The 21652-nt window shown below is 33.4% G+C and overlaps 3 protein-coding genes and 2 pseudogenes across 4 annotated transcripts; all 5 read right to left on the bottom strand.

Annotated features, from left to right (window-relative positions):
* Positions 1 to 5243: 5243 nt before the first annotated feature.
* Positions 5244 to 8864, bottom strand: LOC111277718 (cytochrome c oxidase assembly factor 5-like; annotated as a pseudogene). Its single transcript, XR_016343531.1, has 3 exons — positions 8151 to 8864; positions 6154 to 8031; positions 5244 to 5574 (listed from the first exon to the last, which is right to left on the bottom strand). The product of XR_016343531.1 is annotated as a cytochrome c oxidase assembly factor 5-like (transcript).
* Positions 8865 to 9008: 144 nt separating this feature from the next.
* LOC149518067 (putative UDP-arabinopyranose mutase 5) lies at positions 9009 to 10216 on the bottom strand. Its single transcript, XM_089763691.1, has one exon. The coding sequence runs from the start codon at positions 10214 to 10216 to the stop codon at positions 9158 to 9160; it is 1059 nt and encodes a 352-aa protein (XP_089619817.1). The 3' UTR covers positions 9009 to 9157.
* Positions 9009 to 12419, bottom strand: LOC111276870 (uncharacterized). Its single transcript, XM_022862786.2, has 3 exons — positions 12076 to 12419; positions 10433 to 10562; positions 9009 to 10345 (listed from the first exon to the last, which is right to left on the bottom strand). The coding sequence occupies exons 1-3, from the start codon at positions 12187 to 12189 to the stop codon at positions 10326 to 10328; spliced, it is 264 nt and encodes an 87-aa protein (XP_022718521.2). The 5' UTR covers positions 12190 to 12419; the 3' UTR covers positions 9009 to 10325.
* Positions 12420 to 13671: 1252 nt separating this feature from the next.
* LOC111277425 (uncharacterized) lies at positions 13672 to 18478 on the bottom strand. Its single transcript, XM_089763692.1, has 4 exons — positions 18364 to 18478; positions 15704 to 17985; positions 15458 to 15594; positions 13672 to 13996 (listed from the first exon to the last, which is right to left on the bottom strand). The coding sequence occupies exons 2-4, from the start codon at positions 17982 to 17984 to the stop codon at positions 13781 to 13783; spliced, it is 2634 nt and encodes an 877-aa protein (XP_089619818.1). The 5' UTR covers position 17985; positions 18364 to 18478; the 3' UTR covers positions 13672 to 13780.
* A 662-nt stretch (positions 18479 to 19140) lies between these two features.
* LOC111277426 (protein SICKLE-like) lies at positions 19141 to 21154 on the bottom strand (annotated as a pseudogene).
* Between the last annotated feature and the right edge of the window lie 498 nt (positions 21155 to 21652).

A 21652-nucleotide genomic window follows, 5' to 3' on the forward strand; every position in this document is an offset into this window, starting at 1 on the left:
TTATAATGTTTGGAGCCTTGGTTATTTCACTTTATCCTGACATTGATCCTCATTCCTTGATCTTATTTTAGTTTAAAAACAGAGTTTTAATTGTATTAACAAAAATTGTAACTCAGTATCATGCAATACAGGTTGAAACTGGAGATGCAGTTCTTGTTCACGCTGCAGCTGGTTGGATTGGATCTTTAATATGGCAGTGGGCAAATGCCCTTGGTGCCACTGTAATCGAACTTTCTCACCCAAAGAGAATGTAAGTTTAGCAAAGGAAAATGGATGTCACCATGTCATAATTTGTACGGAAGAGATTTTGTTGCCCGTCTGAATGAGATAACATCAGGCCAGGGGTTTATTATTATTATCATTTTTAAGCCAACGAGTCAATTCGATTTTTTTAACCCGCGTGGTCGTTAAAAGCTGAAGCTGAATTTGTGAGTAATAATCTGAGCAAAAAATTTGAGTCTAACAGTAGTGTTCAATTCAATTTTGATTTTGATTTGGTTGTATTTGATGTGAATAGTAAAATAGTTAGTCAATTCAATTTTTAATTTATAAAATTAAAATTAAAATTATCCAAGAATTGTATTTTTATTATATTTGTATTACTATTTTTAAAGTTTTAATAAAATAAAAAAGATTTCATTTATAAAATTATGTCAATACCTTTAAAGTAATTTAGAATATAAAATATTAAAATTTTAAACAATTGAGAACTGAATTAATTTGAATAGTTAATCTTTGGTTTGTATCAATTTGATAATTTTTTCAAAAAAAATATTTTTTTACATTTTATTAACAAATTAATAAATTAAAAGTGTCAACAATAATGTGATTTGTTAATAAAATATTAAAATTTTAATTTTAATGATCATGGTTCAATCATTGGTAATTTCAAGTATAAAAAATAATAGATTTAAAGTTAATTAAATGCATTAATTTATGCACTAATTTATTGTAATACAAGGATGAGAAAAGGTTAATAAAAATCAACCAACTATAATTTTATTAAACTAAATAAGAAATTAAAGAAAAAAATAGACTACATAATTTTTTTTCTAAAAAGAAATTAAATCTTAAGAGTTGTCTACCATTGGCAACATACACCACCAATGAGATGATTTTCACCGGCTGACAATAAGACAAGGCAAATATGTTGTAACACTTTGATCTTCTAAGTCATAGACATAAATATTTCTATCTTCACACTGAGTATAGTAAATAGAGTTTCTCTTTATATCAGATTCTTCAACTACTAGATAACATGAGCCGTAACATTGATATGCAAGGAAATTTGCATTATTTCCAATATTTTTCACCTCAACCCATTCTCTTTCATAGAAATCAAACCTAAAAGCTTCAAAATATGAAACCCATTCGCACAATCTTGAAAAATAAATCTTACAAACAAATATTATCTCTCTAAAAAATTTAACCAAATATTTTTTTTGCGTTGAATAGTAAAGTTGAACAGCTTTGATTTTGTTTTGACGAATAATTTTGTAAATCAAAGACTTGATCCTTCAAACTCAATTGTAAGCAAACAATATTTTAAAGAAATGCGATAAGTCTTTCCTCCAAATGTTGTCACACTGATCACAACATTGTCTTTCAACTTTTGTTTTGAAAATTCACAAGCACCGAGAAAACAAAATATAAACTGATCCTCTACGTTATTAAAGAAAAGGATGTGGCAATTTGGATCACTTGGAGGTGCCGTGAGAATGCATGTATCAAATTTCATATTGAAAGGAAGAAGTTGAATTATCTCCGTTGAAATAAGATTTAAAAGAGAACAATCAAATGAGAGTAAATCTAGTAACACTAACCATCCAAAGGAAGAGCAACATATTTATTTATTACACATCTCAAGAATGATTTTAGTGTAATACTGATGTTGTGATACGTTGAAAAAGATTTGCCTTTGATCAAACTCTCCATGAGATATAACAAACCAAGGGTAAGGTTGAGATATGCAGGGAAGAAGAGAATACGATGGTCGTTCATCCTAGACCTTAACTGTTGCTTCCATGTTCACAAAACCCAAACTATTTTCCTGCATGAAAATATAATGTACCTGAGCCAAAAAGTTTTAAAGAATTCTAAAAAAAAAAAAACCAAAGTGTCCAAATATAAGAAAACCGCAAAATCCTAAATCTTTAGGGCATAATATATATATATATATATATATATATATAAACCGAAATGTGGATTTTGTTTTTCTTTTTCTGTCAATTGAGATTATCAAAATTAAAGCATGAGTGTAGTATTAAATTTCAACAGCTAGTTTAAAACTTAATCAATTAGACTTGAATTTCTAAACGTTAAAAATATTTTTTCTAATTCTTTATTTAATTGCTAAATCATAATACGAAAGAACTCGGGGGGAAAAATTGTGAAAGCTAAATCATAAGAAATTACTAGGTAATTACAAAAATTGTGGAAGCCATATGCAATAATGAAGAATTAAAGCCGACTTCCATGTAACACTATTTGTGATAATCAATTAAGAATGAGAACTAACTAAGATGCATAATCTTTAATTGTGGGTAATTAAGATTGATAATAAATAACAGGTTGTTGGGATTCTAGTTGGAGTTTTGCTTCCGATTTAATTAAACAAAACTAGAAACATGTAATCCCAACACAGCAAATCATGCAGTATACGTACAAAAAAAAATAGGGTTGATAGAGATCATACCTAACAAATCAGAAGATATAATAATCGCTTCTTTTCTTGAAAAAACAATACCTTCAATCTCTCCTTTGCTGTCTTAATTCCACCCATCCATACCAAAAACATAATATATATATATATATGTATATATAAAAGGTTATGTATGTATGTAAGGTTAATATTGGGTTTTTGGCAATTAACTAATTAGAATTCTTTTCGGAATTAAATTTGTAATTATGGTAGCAATAGGTATTATTAATTGTAAGCCAAAGATACTCCTTTTCATATTAGGATTAATATAACTATAATTAATATTACAATTATGCAATGAAGATGAAAAACTTGTGGTTTTCCCAATCACGATTTGAGCTAAAACAGACTGCTCTGGTTCGCAAAAGATGGAAGCGGGGTATTTGTCACAGGTGTCACAGAGCTGTGACCGAAGTGCCTGGTGAATGGTTGTTTGGCTGAGAGTACTTCCCTATCGCACGAAAAACAGAGCTTGGCGGAGTCAGCTCTGCAATATAAAAGATCTTTGGATTGGTTATAATAATCACAGAGTCTCCTCTGTTTTTCCATATTTTTCTGATCAGTGATATGGTTGATGGGTTGGTTTATTTATTTATTTTTGGGGTTTGGTTTTTGTTTTGTGTTAAGAAGTAAAGAGAATAACATAGCAGTGAAATAGAGCTAAGTTTTGTTTTGCTTGTGTTGTTTATGGTTACATATGTTGAGGAACAGATTCTTCCAGTTCCTCCTTCTGTTGACCTTATTATCACCGCATCTATCATGTCGAAGGGTATGACCATCCAGTATCTAGTAGGTTGTTGCTCCAAACTAGATTGCATAGATACAAGTTGTTAAAATTATAATGTTTGGAGCCTTGGTTGTTTCACTTTATCCTGACATTGATCCTCATTCCTTGATCTTATTTTAGTTTACAACCCGAGATTAATTATATTAACAAAAGTTGTAATACAGTATAATGCAATACAGGTTGAAACTGGAGACGCAGTTCTTTTTCACGTTGCAGCTGGTGGGATTGGATCTTTAATATGGCAGTGGGCAAATGCCCTTGTTACCACCGTCATCGAACTTCTCACCCAAAGAGAAGGCAGGTTTAGCAAAGGAAATGGATGTCACCATGTCATAATTTGTACGGAAGAGGTTTTTGTTCCCCGTCTGAACGAGATAACATCAGGCCAGGGATTTATTATTATTATTTTTTAAACCAACGAGTCAATTCGATTTTTTTAAATCACGTGGTCATTAAAAGCTGAAGCTCAATTTGTGAGTAATGATTGAAGCAAAAATTTTGATTCCAACAGTAGTGTTCAGTTCAATTTTGATTTTGATTTGGTTGTATTTGATGTGAATGGTAAAATAGTTATTCGATTCGATTTTTTATTTATAAAATCAAAAATAAAATTATCCAAATCGAGGGAATTGTATTTTTATTAAATTTATATTATTAGTTTTAAATTTTAATAAAATAAAAAATTATATTTATAAAATTATGTCAATACCTTTAAAATAATTTAGAAAATAAAATGTTTAAAATTTAAACAATGAAGAACTGAATTAATTTGAATTGTTGAGCTTCGATTTGTATCAATTTGATATTTTTTAAAAAATTATTTTTATATTTTATTAATAAACTAATAAATTGAAAGTGCCAACAATAATATGATGTATTGATAAAATCATTAAAATTTTAATTTTAATGATCATGATTTAATCGTTGATAATTTCAAGTACAAAATATAATAGATTTAAAGTTAATTAAATGCAATAATTTATTGTAATACAAAGATGAAAAAAGGTTGATTAAAAATCAACCAACTATAATTTTATTAAACTAAATAACAAATTAAAAACAAAAAAGAAAGAAAAAAAACTACACAATTTTTTTTCTAAGAAAAAAAATTAATTTTAGTAGTTGTCTGCCATTTGCAACATATACTAATAATGAGATGATTTTCGATGATTAACAATGGGGCAAGGCAAATATGTTGTAACATTTCAATTTTTCAAGTTATAGACATAAAAATTTCTATATTCGCACTAAGTATAATAAATATAGTTTCTCTTTATATCAAAATTTTCAACTACTCGATAACATGAGCCGTAACATTGATCTGTAAGAAAAATTACATTATTTGTAATGCTTTTCATCTCGAACCATTCCCCTTCACAAAAATCAAATCTAAAAACTTCAAAATATAAAGCTCATTTGCACAATCTTGAAGAGTAAATCTTGCAAATAAGTAGTATCTCTTCAAAAAATTCAACCAAATATTTTTTGCGTTGAATGGTAAAGTTAAATAGCTTTGATTCTATTTTAACAATTAATTTTGTAAATCGAAGACTTGATCATTCAAACTCAATTGTAACCAAACAATGTTATAAAGAAATGCAATAAGTCTTTCCTCCAAATGTTGTCACACTGACTATAACATCGTCTTCCAACTTTTGTTTTGAAAATTCATGAGCACCAAAAAACAAAATATAAATTCATTCTTTACGTAATTAAAGAAAAGGATGTGGCAAGTTTGATTACTTGGAGGTGCCGTGAGAATGCACATACCGAATTTCATATTAAAAAAAAGAAGTTAAATTGTCTCCATCGAAACAAGATTTAAAAGGGAACTGATACAAGATCCAGTAACACTAACCATTCAAAGGAAGAACAACATATTTGTTTGTTACGCATTTCAGGAATGATTTTAGTGTAATACCGATGTTGTGATATGCTGAAAAAGGTTTGCCTTTGATCAAGCTCTCCATAATATATAACAAGCCAAGGGTGAAGTTGAGATTTGGGGGGGAGGAAGAGAATATGGCGGTCGTTCATTATCAACCTCAACTATTGCTTCCATGTTCACAAAACCAAACCTGTTTTACTGCATGAAAATATAATATTGTATACATCAGCAAGCATAACAAAAACATATCTCCTAGGTTAACTGAATTGGAAGAAAATAAATTTCAGTCAAACCCCCAAAAAAGTAAAGAAACCCGTCTAATGGTAATTAAGCCATAACCAGAAATATAGTATTGGTAGAATGATTTAGTTTTCTTGCTTGTTTGCAACGTACAAATCCAATTTCTATCCTTCAACTCATGAATATCTTTGATGAAAATATCGAGTGAATAGAACTTGATATTTGTTATTAAATTCAAATCAATATTCTACAAAGAAAAGGCAGAGCCGCCTGTCAAGTGGAGCCAGCGAGTCAAAATATGAAAAGCTATATGCAATAATGAAGAATTAAAGCAAATTTACATAAAACAGGTTTGGTGGTAATCAATTAAGATGCATAATCTTTCATTGTTAGTTATTAAGAATATAAATAATAGGTTATAAAGATTCGAATTGAAGTTTTGCATCTTGTTTGATTAAAGAAAGGTATAACCAAATAATCCCAACACTGCAAATCAATCAATAATAGGCATAAAAAAAATAATGAAAGTGATCAAACCTAATTAGTAAGAAGATAGATAATAAATCGCTTCTCTTCTTGAAAACAGAATACCTTCAATCTCTCCTTTACTCCCTTAATTAATTCCACTCATCAATACAAAAAATAAAACACAATATATATACATATATATAAATATATTTATGTGTATAAGGTTATGTATGTATGTAAGGTTATTATTGGGCTTTTGGCAGCTAATTAATTAGAATTATTTTCGGATTTAAATTCGTAATTACAATAGCAATATATATTATTAATTATAAGCCAAAGATACTCCTTTCCATACTAGGATTAATATAACTATAATTAATATTACAATTATATTTATTAGCTTTTGGAATTAATTATTACTTTAGAGGATCCTCTGATGTGGAAAAAAGGAGATGGGTGCATTTATCATTGGGTTGCATCTTCTGTCTTGTTCATTATCAAAGCCATGTGTTTGAATGACAAACTGTCTCTGTTTTATTCTCAACTTTTTCCCATCTTCTTCAGTCCCCATTCCCTGTTTCTTCCTTATTTTGATAAGTATAGAAATTTAGAAAGAGATAATCAAGTCTTTTGAACCCAACTTCTTCAAACAGGACCCAGTGATCCTAAGAAAACCAGGGGCTCTTCAAATTTTGAAATGGAAAAATGTTACTAAAGTGAACTTATAGGAAAGAAAACAAAAAGTAGTAAGTCAAACTTCTTCAAAGCTATCTTAGCAACCATAAATGTCAATTTCTGTCAAACAATTTAAGTGCACTCGAACTAGCAGCAAAAATAATTGTAAATGACATTAATCTCCTTGAAATCAGCAGTAGAGAATTCATTCCGAACCAAAAAAATGGATAAACCTCCTAAAACCAATTAGAATAATAATTTGGATTCTGCATGAATAAAATCCTTCTAAAAAAACATCTTCCCATCAGTTTTGAAACAGGAACACAACAAAAACACCCACCCACATATGAACATACAAACCTTTCTATTTTCCTAGTACTACTAGTTTTTGAATTGCTTATTTATATCCCAAACCCTTTCCTACTTCTTCCAAATCTATTAATCTGAACACATCTAGCATCAACTACCCTGATTGATTGAACAAGGAGTTGATTTCAAAATTTACGGGACGATCACCCTGCTGTGAAAAAGCACATACCAACAAAGATGAATGGACCAAAGAGGAAGACCAGCACCTCATTGACCATATTAGTGTCCATGGTGAAGGTTTGCTAGTGTTCCCTCCCCAAAGCTGCGGGTAACTTCACTTTCTAATTCTAAGATCTCTAACATTTCAATTCTTTCATATTCTTTTTCTTTTGCCTTCTTGCTAATTATTAATTTGATTTCTTGAATTGTGTCTACAGGGCTGCTTAGATGTGGCAAGAGTTAGAGATTAAGATGGATAAACTGCTTGAGGCCTGATATCAAGAGAGGAAATTTCATTTAAGAAGATGAACTTATCATTTAACTTCACAATTTACTTGGAAACAAGTGAGTGTTTTGAAAGACTTTTACAAGGAAAGAAATATTTGAACATCTTTTTCAATTTCATAATATCTGAAAGATTTCCCGTTCCTAAATCTATTGACAGATGGTCTTTAATTGCTGGAAGATTACCAGGAAGAACAGATAACGAGATCAAGAACTGCTGGAACACAGACATCAAAAGAAAGTTAAAAGCTGAGCAATTGATCCCCAAACTCATCGTCCCCATAAAAGATAAAACAAATCCTACACACAGTACAAGAGACATGACAAAGAAATATGAAGAAAAGAAGCAGCATGCCTGTCATCTTTTGCAATTGAAATAAGTTTCCCTGAGTCCTACAAACTCGGTTGATATACAAGGGCTTTTTCTCCAGTACATTCCCTGAAAGAACGCTTCTCAACCTATGCTATAGAAGTACCCAATTGGACTAATTAAGTAATATTCTCCATTTTATGTCAGGGAAAAAAAAGCGAAAGCAAAGGAAAATGAGAGTGGTAGAGGAAGGGAAGGAAAAATATACCTTGACACAATCTGATTCGCTTAGACACTTTACCAGGTCCATGGCCACACCTTTGCAAGACTTTGACATTTTTCACTTTCTCAACTAATGAAAAAGACTGTCTTCAAATCCAACCAAAAAGAACATGGCAAGCAAGTTTGTTTGATTACTGGGTTTTTAAATTGGAGGACTCTTGGGTGTTCTCGTTGAAACTTAAAAATCCAGGGAAACTAGTTGCTGGTGTCTGGTGGGGTTTAAAGTAAAGGTTTATAGAAAAAGATATTTAAAGTTTTGTCCCACAAAAATTGTTATTTTAAAAAAGGAATAAGTCAAATTTTATTATAGATTTTTTAAACTTTTTTATACAAAAGACGAAGGACAAGAAAAGAAATTATTTACGTTAAAATTTAAATCTCAAAATGTTAAATTTTTATAGATAATTACATAAACTATTCGAACTAGATTTCAAATTAAAAAATTGAATATATGACTTAGTGAAAAATGTTAATATTTTCTATTCAAAAAGTCACGTTGGAATTCTCAGCTAATCGTACACAATCCTGATATCAAAAGAAAATTGAGTGTCTATTGTAGTTTACTTTTAGTAAATAAATTGTAATGATAAACTATGACATTATTTTTGGAAATAATAATAATTTTATGGGAATGAGGAAAAGGAAATTCCTTAGAAATTCCTATAAAAGAAAAGAGAGAATTTAGCAGAAATAATTCATGATTTTTGACTCGAGAGGCATTAACCCAAATTCTCCATCCAAAAGTTCCATCAATCAGCAAAGCGAAGATAATCTCAAATAAACACAATCACATTGCAGCGTATCTATAGCCATTAACTAAAATTAGACTATGCATAACCCTCTCTGCAACAACAATGATGTAATATCCTTTATTCATCAACCATCATAAAAGTACTACGATAGGGTAGAATTCGATGAAAACACCGACATCGAGGAAGAGCGAATCATAGAAATAATTCTAGCCATAAAAAAAATTATAACCATGATTAATTCCTATACCCGAGGGGAGGATGAGCTAGATCCAACTGATTTCCAGAGCTTGACCCAATCCAGCATGGCTGTAGCAGCACGAGCAAACATTGGATCTCTTGATCCTAGCTGCTCTTTAACAGCTTTTGCCACCTCAACTACGCAGTCCTCTGCTGTTGTAGCTTCCCGTGGCAACCTCACCGACTGAAAGAAAGGTACAACTTCCTCCATCAGTTTCACGCCCTCCCACTCTTTTTTCAAGCTTGCTATAGCATCACCTCTATCGTTTCTCCACACATAAGGCAGTCCAGTTTTCACACCAAGCCCCAGGTGGTCGCACACAACCTTAACACACATCCCACTCCATATGTCTTCCATTGTTTCCCACCTAAACTTACCTTCCCCTGCCAACCTCAAAGCTGGAAGCAAGGCAGGTCCTACCACCTCCCGATCAAATGCGATGTTGATTCCACTAACAGGCACCAGGGCCCTAACTGGAACAGTAATAACTGCATCAACATACCGGGAATTCCTTTGTCCTGGCTTGAGGGCTTGGGTAGGTGCATCATGGTCAGCCAAATTAAGCCATAGCCCACATGAAAAAGCACATTTTACCCCACTCCGAAGACTGAATGGGTAGCCACGAACAAAATCCACTCCTTCAGAGAAAGGGTCATACAGAGTATTAAAAAAGAAAGGCGTGGCTGGGGTTGCAAGGTTGGTAATATGCTGGGCAACAGCATCCACCAAAAAGCCTTTATTGTCCCTGGCTGGGAGACAGTCATCATCCATAGATATAATGTACTTCTTCCGAGAAACAAGATAGCCAAAATACCTGCATGAATAGCCAGAGAAGATGATTGCAGTAGAAGAACCCACCACTTGATCTATGTCAGGCTTTTTATAGACATCAAGGTTAAAGCCTTCAGGTATTTTGAGTTCCTCTTTCAAATCAGGGTCTTTGACAATTATGAGATGAAATCGAGAGAACATAGGTCTCCACTCATTCATGAATGATGTCAGGTCAGAACGGAGTGCTCCTATCACAACATCAATCTCATCATCCTTAATAGCTAGAGACATCTTACCAAGTACAAATAACAATTGAATTCAGAATAGTCAGGCCTCTTAAATGCAGCTGGTTGTTACTCTTTAGACCAAAGTATTACGTATCCCACTGATTAAACCAATCTCACAATTTCTCAGAACATCCTACAGAGGGAACAAAAAATCAATTAGGAAAGCAGCTTCAAACTCATTTGGATAAAAAAAAAATTCAAAATTCCGAAAATGACTTACTAGTAGGAAGGACAGGGGTAATTGTGACTTGAATGTTGAGTGCCTGGATAAGTGAGAAGACCTCGTCCTTGCCAGTAGCTATAAACAGCTTGAGAACTCTTTCAGTTAGCTTTCCAGCTCTTAATGTTCTCTGCCAGCATCATGAAAATTAGTCTTACTAAATAAATGCTACTAGAACCAAACAAAGTCCAGACAAAAAAATATATAAGGTTACAGAGACAAGCTAGATTCATAAACCTAAATACATGCTAGTCAAACAGAAAAGAAAGCCAAAATAAGCGTAAAGAGCTGAAATTTTATTCAATCATTCTCAGGTTCAAAGGATTTGAAAGACAAAGGGAAAACAGAAAAGAATTTAGAAAACTAAAATGTGGTAAATATGCAACGGAATAAATACAAGAAAAAGGAAAACAAATAATCATAGCAAAAAATTTAATAAACAAATGGCAGCAACAGCGGTACAGTCATACCAAGTCATTCGAAACAGCAATGTGAGCTATCCATTCAAGCATAAAAAGGGCAACAATGGGAAAACTCACGAGCCTCTCTAACTTAAGTTCAACAGCTAGCATGGTTTGTTGTTTTTGTATTTAAGAACAAAAATATAACCTGCACGCATATCTAGAACTCCCTGATATCGAACTAAAATCACCAAAACTTTTATTTTCCCAAATATCCATTCAATGCCACTTAAATTGTCAGCAAATTTGTTCAAATCAATCTTTCAAGAAACAGGGAGGGCATTTTTCCTGTAGAAATGTTAGACATAAGAAAGTACGCTTTTGGATCCAAATACAGAAAGACACTGCACAGATCCAGCTACTCCTGCCTTGTTTTCAGCAAGAAAATTTCATCAAAAAGCAAAGAACTACTGGTTGAAATTATGAAAAGAAACTCCTCTGCTCTCCCAGCCACAAAGATTGAGTACATCAGTGGGCTACACACCCAACATGGCTAACTGCTTAGTTTGTAGAAATTGCCATCAGCATATTAATTTATTCAGGTTTCTCCATACATTGTAAACAAAAATGGATCGCCAGATTGTTAGTACTGCCAACTTTATTTGTCAAAAACTTTAAATTCAACATCAGTTCTTCAAAATTCTACGCTGATTTTTTCTTACCAAATTAGAATTCCATGGTCTACCCCCTGACATGGAAATTAAAACAAGAAAGAAAGAGTAGGACTCTAAACATCCTAAGGCCCCAATCTTCTCATACACTATGATCTAGAGTGGTGTTTGAATTGGATAGGAAATAATTATTGAAATCCATTATTGAACATGAAAAGACAATTGAATCATATGAAGAACTACAACATAATTTGAGACTTTAAATCGAATTAGATAACAGAAACAAATTTGGAATTGCAGAATACAGCATAGGCAACACCTCAGTAAAAGTATTAACTACTTTCTAAGAACTTAGCCATATCCCATCAAAATCAAAGGATTCATTTTCCCCAGAAATCATCATAGCTACAGTCATATATACAACCCCAAATATGAACAATTCATAGCTTCACATAAAAAGAAAAGCCCAAAAAACAAACAAGAAATTAAAACTACCCATGTAGCCAAAAGGCAAGAAAAACTGAAAAAGAAAAGAGAAAATTCAAGAAAGAAAAGATGAAGAAAGTTTTACCAGGAAGAGTTCGATGAGGATATGATCAGGAAGAGGAGAGAGATCGGTGATGTTGGAAAGATTAACTACAGCTGAATCTATAGTTAAAGATAGCAAAGAAGGCGGGGTTCTCATTCATTCATTTACATTCATCCTCAATAATTTATATTGATTTCTAAAATTTAAAAAAAAATTAAATAATAATAAACGGGTAATATTCTTGGATCTATAACTAAAAAAATATATAATTCTAAAATTAAAATAAAAAAGAAAAATAAAGAAGAATCGGTCTGCGTGCTTGATCCGATTATGATGTTTTGCAGGCGATAGATCTTCAGCGGTTTCTCCGTCCCATGTGTTTGACAATTTTTTTATTGCCCTGACATGCTTGCTGTTATCTTCACACGTTTCTTTAGCTGCACGTGTGGGAATGGATCTGATAGGTAGAATCATGGGCTGAGAAAATAACCGTTCAGACCTAGATTGAGCAATCCTTATCCAACCCACTCCTCCTATGCTCCACTTCAATTAAGGCCTCTTAGGCCTATTAAAAGCCCCTTAACCTTATTATTTAATATATTAAAGAAAATAAAATAAATATTTGATTTAATAATATATTTTAAATATTAATTATCATATAATTGATATAGTCATAGATAAATTTTTAAATAAAAACGTATTAGTTAAATAGTAATTTTATGATAGTAAAAAATAAAAAATAAATGATTAATGCTAATTAATTATGATCTAAATGTTAAAATTGATTTTAAAATTTTAAATTTGGAATATAAGTTTTTTTTTTTGCATGGTAATGTAATAATATGGTTATCTGTTTATTTATGGTAAATGTAATATGTTCATATTTTATTGAAAAAGAATAAAAATATTATTTCATATTATTATTTTTATAATTTCAAAAAAATAAAAGTGAAAAATGTGCAGCATAAAAATAATATGTTTGATTAAATAATACATTTAAAGCTTTTTTCCTATTTTATTTTTTAAAAATCTTAATTCATAAAAATTATATTCATGCTTTATTTATGTTGTTCATTAAATACATACACATATCATTTAACAAAATATTTAAACTCTAATTTCATATTTTACTTCACATTTCATTGTATTAACATATAAATAAAAACAAACTCTTAAAAAGCTTAATTGTTTAATCAATTATAAAATATAAAATATTTAATTAAGATTAATTACTAATATACAAATAATGAGGTGAATGTTTTTTATGGTATACTGATTTTATAATATTAAGATATGTAAAAAGAAATATAAATATTTTTTAAAAAATTTAAAATTATTCAAATAAACAATTTTTTGAGCAAAATTCTAGTAGTATTTTTTAAAGGCGTCTTGAGTTAATAAAAATGCAAAAGCAAAACATTTGGTTCCAAAAACATTACATAGATGGTTGATGTTACCAAAACAGCTACATAAATCCTTCCCGCACTCCAAGCTTCTCTACTCTTTAGTCTTTAGATTTCATTTGGATGGCTCCTGGGAATAGAATTCCACCGCGCCATCATGTCGTTTTGGAACCGAGCCATCACGTCCTTTTGAAACTGGATTGAATCCATTCTCGGCCATCATCCAAATAAAACATTAACGAAATAAAGTTTGCTTACTACAACTAAGCTAGTACAAAAATCTCAAATACAAGAGTTTACTAAAGCATCTAAAACTAGAAGAAAGTCCATGATGAACCAGATTCCTACTTAACTCCAACTACAGACATGAGAAAGCGAAGCTTGGCATTGACTTCCACCAGATCACAAGTGTCGTTGAAGGAAGCAGGGGGCTCAATTCCAGTGAAGTGATAGAGAGCTTTCAGTTCCTCTATGCACTTTTCTTGTCGTGCGCCTTTATATCCAACTACTGTTCGGAGAGCATTCATCTGTTCCCATATCTTCTCCTCACTGTATAATGTCTGCAAACAGAATTAACTCGACGTGATCAGTGTGAACCAGCGTACAAGCAAAAGCTACATATCAACAAAGCTATTGAATAGTCTATAATTCTTTGTGATAAACACGGTTACTCCTCAAAAGACTTCTAATTATACGTGCTAGGATTGTTTTTGGTATAAAAAGTTTTTAAGGTAAGAAGAGGCTTTACCATTTCAAGGCCAAAGCAGATCACAGACCTCATAAAAGATACATTATTGATTTATAAATTGTACACCAAGGGACTGTTGGCAACAAGAATCAACTGAAGCCTTACAAGTTTCAATCCTCACCAACTTAACCAATCCCCGTTAACTATGAGGGATGCTTTGACAAATTAATTCATGTTCAAAGCATGTTTTAAGAAGATCAAGACAAAGGAACATCAAATAAATTGAATATGACCATTCTATCAAGTAACAAAACCTGCGTCATCAATTGTGCTCTCATCCCACCAATCAAAAACTACTATGTCAATCATGTTAAAGTAATTGTTTCAATTATTTGCTATCAATCTTATATGTCAGAACCTATGGGTGTGTGTGAGAAGGAAGAGAAGAAAATAGAGGTTCAATATAACCAGAAGCAACATACTATTTGGCATTGGTGTCTAATGAGACTGACTCTGTAGACCGTAAAGATTCACAGGTTGATAAATGCATAGGAAAGCCTCTCAGAACAATTAATGACACAAAATATATGAGCACATAGGCATACACCCTATGCATGCATACATACAAACTGGTTGACAATATGATTATTGAGTTAAAAGCTTTTAGGAAAAAAAAAAAGAGAAAGAACAGAGCAGGTTTCACTTATTTACTTAAATCTATTAGGAGCATCTCTCATGTATAATAAAATTCACAAGCCAGGCCCCGTGTTTCAAATGCTGCCACCAAAGTATATTGTATTCCATAGTGCAAAAATTAAAAAAAAAAAAAGAAATTATCCGTAAAATGTAATATTCAGCTAAAAAATATCTGTGGCATCCTTGCATAAGACCTAAGATTGCAGTTAGATATATTAGAAGAATGTGGCTATGAAGCACCATTGAAATTTTTTATAAGAAACTAAGAATAGAGAAAGCGTGCATCAATGGTTACCAAAAAAAAAAAAAAAAAAGCTGGTGCAAGCGGTCAACAAAGGGATAAATCCCTGAAAGGAAAGGAAATGATTTGATTGAAGATTACTAAATCAGTCGTTGGACTTAGAAAGCTGAGCCTAATTGATTCTAAAATAAATTCGGATACTAGAACTACCAAAGGTAAGAAACAAAAAAAATGTGGTTAATACTCGGAATATTTTGAAACAAACAAAAAGGAAGACAAAAAATTACGGCCCTTCTGCATCAATTGTTCGAGTATGGCTCCCAATTTTAACGAGACTAACATTTGTATTCAGCAATAGCGACATTGTTATGCAATATAATTAAACTTAGGCTTGACCTCATTTGAAGCTGTATCAATGGCATTTTCTGTAGAAATTCGAATGTCATCTGATTCTTGAGCCTTTGTAGAAACAGGAAGCTCTGAAGAATCAGAGATTTCTTGGTAAACCATGTAACTTGATGAAGGCTGAGTTTCTGCATTGGCACCATTTGAGTAAAATTATGAGAATCTCAATTAACCTTACGATCATAAAACAGTATTTAAAACAAGATAAACTGAAAAGAAACTATTGCCAAAAGCTACCTTCAAAAGTATTCACATATGAAGGGGAGCCCTGCTGACTAACTGTAATTAAATCTTCTAACTGGTCAAGCCCTCGCTGCTCATTGATTTCTCCTTCATCTTCATTGGAGAAAATCACATCTTTTTTCTCCTCATTCAGTAGAAAATTTTGTTCTACATTATTTTCATTATCATCTTCTGCTTGTCCTCCTTCCATTAACATAGCACTTTCAAGCTCTTTTCTACTTCTGCCATCATTTACTTTTTCACTCACTGGCCCTGCAGACAGTTCTCTTCCGGGAATGTTGTCCTCAGAAAAACCTTTAGCATCTTTACCCAAATTCGTCTCCTTTGAGAAAGCATCCAAATTTTCCACAGATTCCTTCATTTTCACTTTGTTATCTGCTTTATTTTCTACTGTGGCTTCAAACTCGCTAGTCGGCTTTTTCATTCCATCATGGGCAAGAATACATCTAGTTTTAGCCTTTTCAACATCTCCAACAATTTTCTTATCATCCTTCTCTGCACCTACATGCTCTTTTTCTGCACTCCGCTTGTCATCCACTGCATAATCAGTTTTTCCCTCATCCCTGATTCTTTCTAATAATCCCCTAGTCTCTCTTACTAACTCTTCATCCCCGTCAATATCAGCAGACTGTGATAATTGGAAATCTACCTTTTTTATTTGAAATGGTGTTTTCTTCTCAATTTCGCTGCCATTCTTCTCATCTCCCTCAAACTCAACCACAATATTGCAAACCTCCTCTAATGGCTTGTCACTCGTACTTCCATCGCTGACAGATTGCTCCTCCTTAACTTCTGTTGTTCCCACAATGTTAACCTCAATCTCTTTTGGTTGTTTTCCAGCTACATTTGCTCTCTCTTCTCTCCGCTTATCATCCACTTCACAATCTGTTTTGCTCTCATCTGTGATTCTTTCTGATAAATCCCTTGCCCCTATTAATGGTTTCTCATTCTCTTCAATGTCAATTGCCTGAACTAACTGAACAGGTACATTTTTTACTTCAGGTGGTGTTTCCTTCGTACTGTTCTCCTTCTTCTTATCTCCCTCTAGGCTACCTAGAACAACACTTATCTCATCTACTGGATGTTCACCCGAACTTTCTTCTATAAGGGGTTGTTCCTGTTGCCTTTTTGTAGTTCCCTCATTCCCTTTCAATAGTTTTACCTTGGCATCAACTTGTGCTTTTTCCACAACTTGTTTATCTTCCACTGCATCACGACTTCTACCCTCTTCTCTGTTTCTTTCTAATGATCCCCATGACTCTCTTACCAATTCATCGTTCTCTACATGAACAACTGCATTTTTCAGTTCAGCTGTGGTTTGCTTATTTACATTGTCTGTTTCTTTCTTATCACCCTCAATGGTAGTCAAAAAACCATGAATCTCATCTCCTGGCTGTTCATTTACACTTTCTTTGATAGACTGTTCCCCCTTCAATTTTCTTGTTCCTCCAATTTTCAACCTAGTCTTCTTTTTTCGTTTTGGCTGTGCATCTACATTCTTAACACTCTGCCTAGTCATTCTTACTAATTCCTCTTTCGCTTTGACATTTTCAGCTTTCAGTTGTGTTTCCCTCTCAATGTTGCTGCTCTGCTTCCCATCTCCCTCCACAAAAGCCTCAACACCATTGCCCCCATCTTCTCGCTGTTCACTCCTAATTTTCTCTATTATAGGCTGCTCTGTTATTTCCTTAACTTCTACCTCAAAACTTTGGGATGGCCTTTCCTCTTTTTCCTCCACAATTTCATCTACTTCTTCCATTGATGTCTTGTCATCATTTTCAACACCACCTTTCTGATATACACCCTCTTGCAAAATATTCCTTTTATTGAGTTCCTCCTCCATGTCAACTAATTCAATTCTCATCTCAAGTTCTTCAATAGTATCCATTTTTAATTCTTTTTCCTCCCTCTCTATATTAAAACCTCCTTTAATCACGTCATTTTGTCCCCCTTGATTCTCATCTCCGTTAGCTTCTTCTTCACCATTAAGTGCCTTTCTGTATTCCAATAATGGGGCAGCTGGCGTAGGCATTGGAAGTAACCTACGCATGACAGTCTCAGTGCAAGCATAGCTCACCAAGAAGACCCCATAAGGGATGGAACAGACAAACCCAATAGCAGAGATAGCCATAAGTGGAGGAAGGACAAGTGGTACAGATGATATAACAATTCCAGTGACCAAAATTTTCCTTCCTAATCTCAGCATCCAACTTAGTTTGCCACTGTTTCCTTCTGAGGATTCTTGAATTTCCCATTCTGATTTTGGGTCATCCATCCTAGAACAAGTTAACAAGCCTTAAATTAGTTACTCACTTATCCAAATATAACAAATATTGCCATCATCATGTTGATTAAGTAAAATTCTAAAAAAAATTCAGCATCATAAATGGAGCCAAAAGAGCCAAAAGAGCCAAAAGCAGAAAAATATTTGAAACATACATTACAGTAACACAGAATTAATCTATCATTAAGATGATTCCAAATTTTGAAACACGATCATACAAACCAGCTCTAGAAATTAAAGAGGAGAGAGGAAAAAAAAAAAAACAATACTTGGTAAGAGAGATTTTATATTCCAAGAAAAATTTTCAACTCTTTAATCGTTCATCCACCCCTACCCTCAAGAAAAGAGAAAAACCATACAAACTTTTTACCTGATAATGATACTTAGATGGTTACTTTGAACAGTGTTGAGGTCACGATGAATGCGTGTTTGATTGAAACTTGAAAGAAAGGAAGTAGATGTGTAGAAGCCCTAATAATGGAGTCGAAGGGTAAGTTTAAGTTGGAATACATAAAAAAGAGGCAAGAGCGTGGTGACAATGACACGCGTTGGAATGAGGAGATTACCAGATGTCCATTTGCATGCAGAAGATAGGTTTCCGCATTTCAACGTGGTTGCTCAACATTGGCACATGACAGCCTTGTTTTTTTGGCCTCTGCATGTCGGAACAAATCAATGGGTATTTCTTTTTTTTTTTTTTAAAGCAAGGAAAGAGTTCGTGAATTATGAGTGCAATAAAATCAGATTTTGCAAAAGACATGATAAAACCAATCCCCATCCCACGAATTGGTGCCTGATTTGCAGGATGTGACCCAGAAAATTTCTACCACATCTATATAGTGATACTGATTATTGATATCATTCTTGCTGTAAGTTAAGTACCTGCTTTCCAGGGATCAGCATTCAGCACTATCAGCAGTTTCCATGGAAACCCCTGGCATTTTTATTTCCATCAATTTCTTCCCCATCTCACTCGGTCACTCCATATAGTTCTCACCATCCACATTCTAAAGGACAAAAAATGGACAACCTTGAGAACTGAGAATGTAAGGAGTGAAGGTTAAGTACCTCTAAATTAGGACTCTTTTGGAAATTAAACTGGAAAAAGCAACTTTTCTTATTGCAAACAACACTGATACAGCTTTTTTAGTAGAATCAGATACTCCACTATTAAAAAGAAAACCAAATACATGCGACCTAAAAATTGATGCAATCTTTTCTCTGATGATTATAACAGATTAGTTTAAGTACTAATTTCTCATAAACTATATTATGAGAGGATACCTCTAGAGTTTAGAGTTTAAAATTCCATTTGGAAGCTTTCGAGTTCGAATCCCCAGATAGGCAAGGTGGGATTTGAGGGAATGGGAGAGAACTACCTCCCACTTTGTAATCCAATATCACTTATGCCAATATACATACTCTGAGGGTGATTATGGAAACTCCTTCAGGCCTTCATCCAGCTCCATTCTCAAGCACCAAGCTTGGCAACCGATTATCAATTAAATGATCGTAACAGATCTCTTCCATATGACCGTCTATTGCAAGAAAGCACATTGACTGGCTGTCCTTGAAGATTTGAGCAACTTTCATACATGTTGTGCGTCCTTAACAGCTTTGTTGAATGAGGCAGCAAGGTATTCTGCAAGACTTGGTTGGGAATTAAACTTGTTAGAAGTTTCTGACCTTTTTTATGCCAATGGATTTTGGGAGCCAGGAATTTGAGGAGCACGAGGTACTCAAACTGTCCATTCCAGCTTCTTGTCTTCTCCATAGACTAGGTTTTAAATGCTGCCAAGGATCTTCCAACATGGATTCATCAAAGAAACAATCTGGCTCCAATGTCCCATTTGATGCTGAATTACAACCATGAAAACCTTGGCTCGTCCCCCACCCCTTCAAATACCAGGACTGATGATGCCACTGTATTCACAACCCCTACTTCTTCCTGAACTGAAACCAGTGACTACCTCAAGGTCCTGGATCATGGATTGGATTGTTGCCAAACATTTGAGGCCTAGCTCTTCCATAAATGAAATTAGGGCTATCTACTGGTGAAAAGCCACGGCATGAAAAATTACCATACTATGCATTAGAGGGATTCCAGACCCTAGGAGCAGTTCCAGGATGCATGGGAAGAGTACCAAACATTCGTCTCCGGCTTCCATCAGAAGCAAAGTTATAATAATTAGCAGTGGCCTGGGATCCATTCCAAGCATCAGAGTGACCTTGATGCATGGGTTAAGGACTTGTTATTCTTGGGCTTCTGTGGGCAGTAAAGCCACTATATGGACCTTGTTTGTATACACTCTGACCAAGTCAGAACTAGCTTTGCATCTGATGGACAGGCAGATTCCTATCCAAGTTCCTTGGTCCTGCCAAATCAGAATAAATTAATCAATCAATCGTAAAAACAGAGAAGAGTACCAATTGATGTTAATTGAGAAATTATTCAATACAACTGATTTTAATCAATAACTCTTTTACAGAAAATCAGTTTAGTGGTACAAATCAGATCAAACTCTTATAACATCCCTCTTAGGACCGTTAATATCTAAAGTTTCATTAAAATATATTGAGGGAAAAAATTATGGTTACATATGCAAAGTATGAGCAGAACTTCTGAAGTTGTCCAGCCCTGGCAACTTATGATAAGAAGAAAGTTCTAAGCTGGAAGACGGATTGGAAGGGGAAAGAAGGGGAGGGATGGGGCAATAGGAGGAGAGCATACATTATTGCATGCATCGACTTAAGAAGCAGTTTAATAGATGAAAATCATGTTCATTCAGATAATAATAGGAGGAAAACAACCTACAATGGGAAGGAAAAGGCCTTGCCATTGGCCAAGCCCTCGTAGTTGGAGATGTAAAAGATTCTTGCATGGTCTGCTTATCGCTCTTGCCTCTCTTCTTATTAGTGGAAAATGCAGCCGTAGGGTCAGTATAGCAGTCAAAGCGGGGAGTTCTACAAAAGCCATCCTGCACAATCGAACTTAGCAATGTCTCACACAACGGATTAGAAAGGCAAGCAGACATTGCAGAAGTCTCAACATTACTAGACACTTCAGGATGAGCAGCTTCCATACGCATTGCTTTCAACCTTTCTTTTCTAAGATTCCTCCATTTATCTGAGAGAGAAAGACAGAGAGAGAAAACGTTCAAACATATTTATTGTCATTCAGCTTGATAAAATCCGTAAAAAGGAAATGAATTAGCACACGTTTGAATTTTGAATCATGATATAGCCTGGCAAAATCCAAGGAAAATCGTGTGTTTTTGCATAAGATTCCCGTGTTTTTAAAATATGGATATTAAGTTTCAACCTCTATGTTCTAAGTTTACTTTACAACTCCAACAACCTTATAAGTTAGAATTTGCACCAAACTTAAGATGGTAAAATAATCACATCCAATGACAATACTTCCATCTGCAAATCATCTTTTTCGCTTTGACCTTACGGAGTTAATATACATAAACCAAAAAACACAAGCAATATAATTATGAAAAATTCTAAAAAACTGTGGGTTAACTTAGGAACAAGGGAAAAACCAATATACTCCTGGGCAATAGTCATATGCATATATGCCACCCCTATATTCCTAATCTTCCCATTACAGAAGAAATCATCTACTCAAAACTTATCCATCAAAAAGAAAATCT

Source organism: Durio zibethinus, chromosome 7 (genome assembly GCF_047325235.1).
Source record: "Durio zibethinus cultivar Kanyao isolate XHJ-2024 chromosome 7, ASM4732523v1, whole genome shotgun sequence".
NCBI classification, from domain to species: Eukaryota; Viridiplantae; Streptophyta; class Magnoliopsida; order Malvales; family Malvaceae; genus Durio; species Durio zibethinus.

Coding starts and splice junctions, on each gene's coding strand:
- LOC149518067 (XM_089763691.1), bottom strand. CDS start 10,216: ATGTCTCTAGCTATTAAGGATGATGAGATTGATGTTGTGATAGGAGCA.
- LOC111276870 (XM_022862786.2), bottom strand. CDS start 12,189: ATGAGAACCCCGCCTTCTTTGCTATCTTTAACTATAGATTCAGCTGTA. Junction 10,563..12,075: donor TCCTCATCGAACTCTTCCTG/GTAAAACTTTCT, acceptor TGATGCTGGCAG/AGAACATTAAGAGCTGGAAA. Junction 10,346..10,432: donor TACCCCTGTCCTTCCTACTA/GTAAGTCATTTT, acceptor TTCCCTCTGTAG/GATGTTCTGAGAAATTGTGA.
- LOC111277425 (XM_089763692.1), bottom strand. CDS start 17,984: ATGGATGACCCAAAATCAGAATGGGAAATTCAAGAATCCTCAGAAGGA. Junction 15,595..15,703: donor ATATGTGAATACTTTTGAAG/GTAGCTTTTGGC, acceptor GTGCCAATGCAG/AAACTCAGCCTTCATCAAGT. Junction 13,997..15,457: donor TTGATACAGCTTCAAATGAG/GTCAAGCCTAAG, acceptor TTCTGTTTGCAG/ACATTATACAGTGAGGAGAA.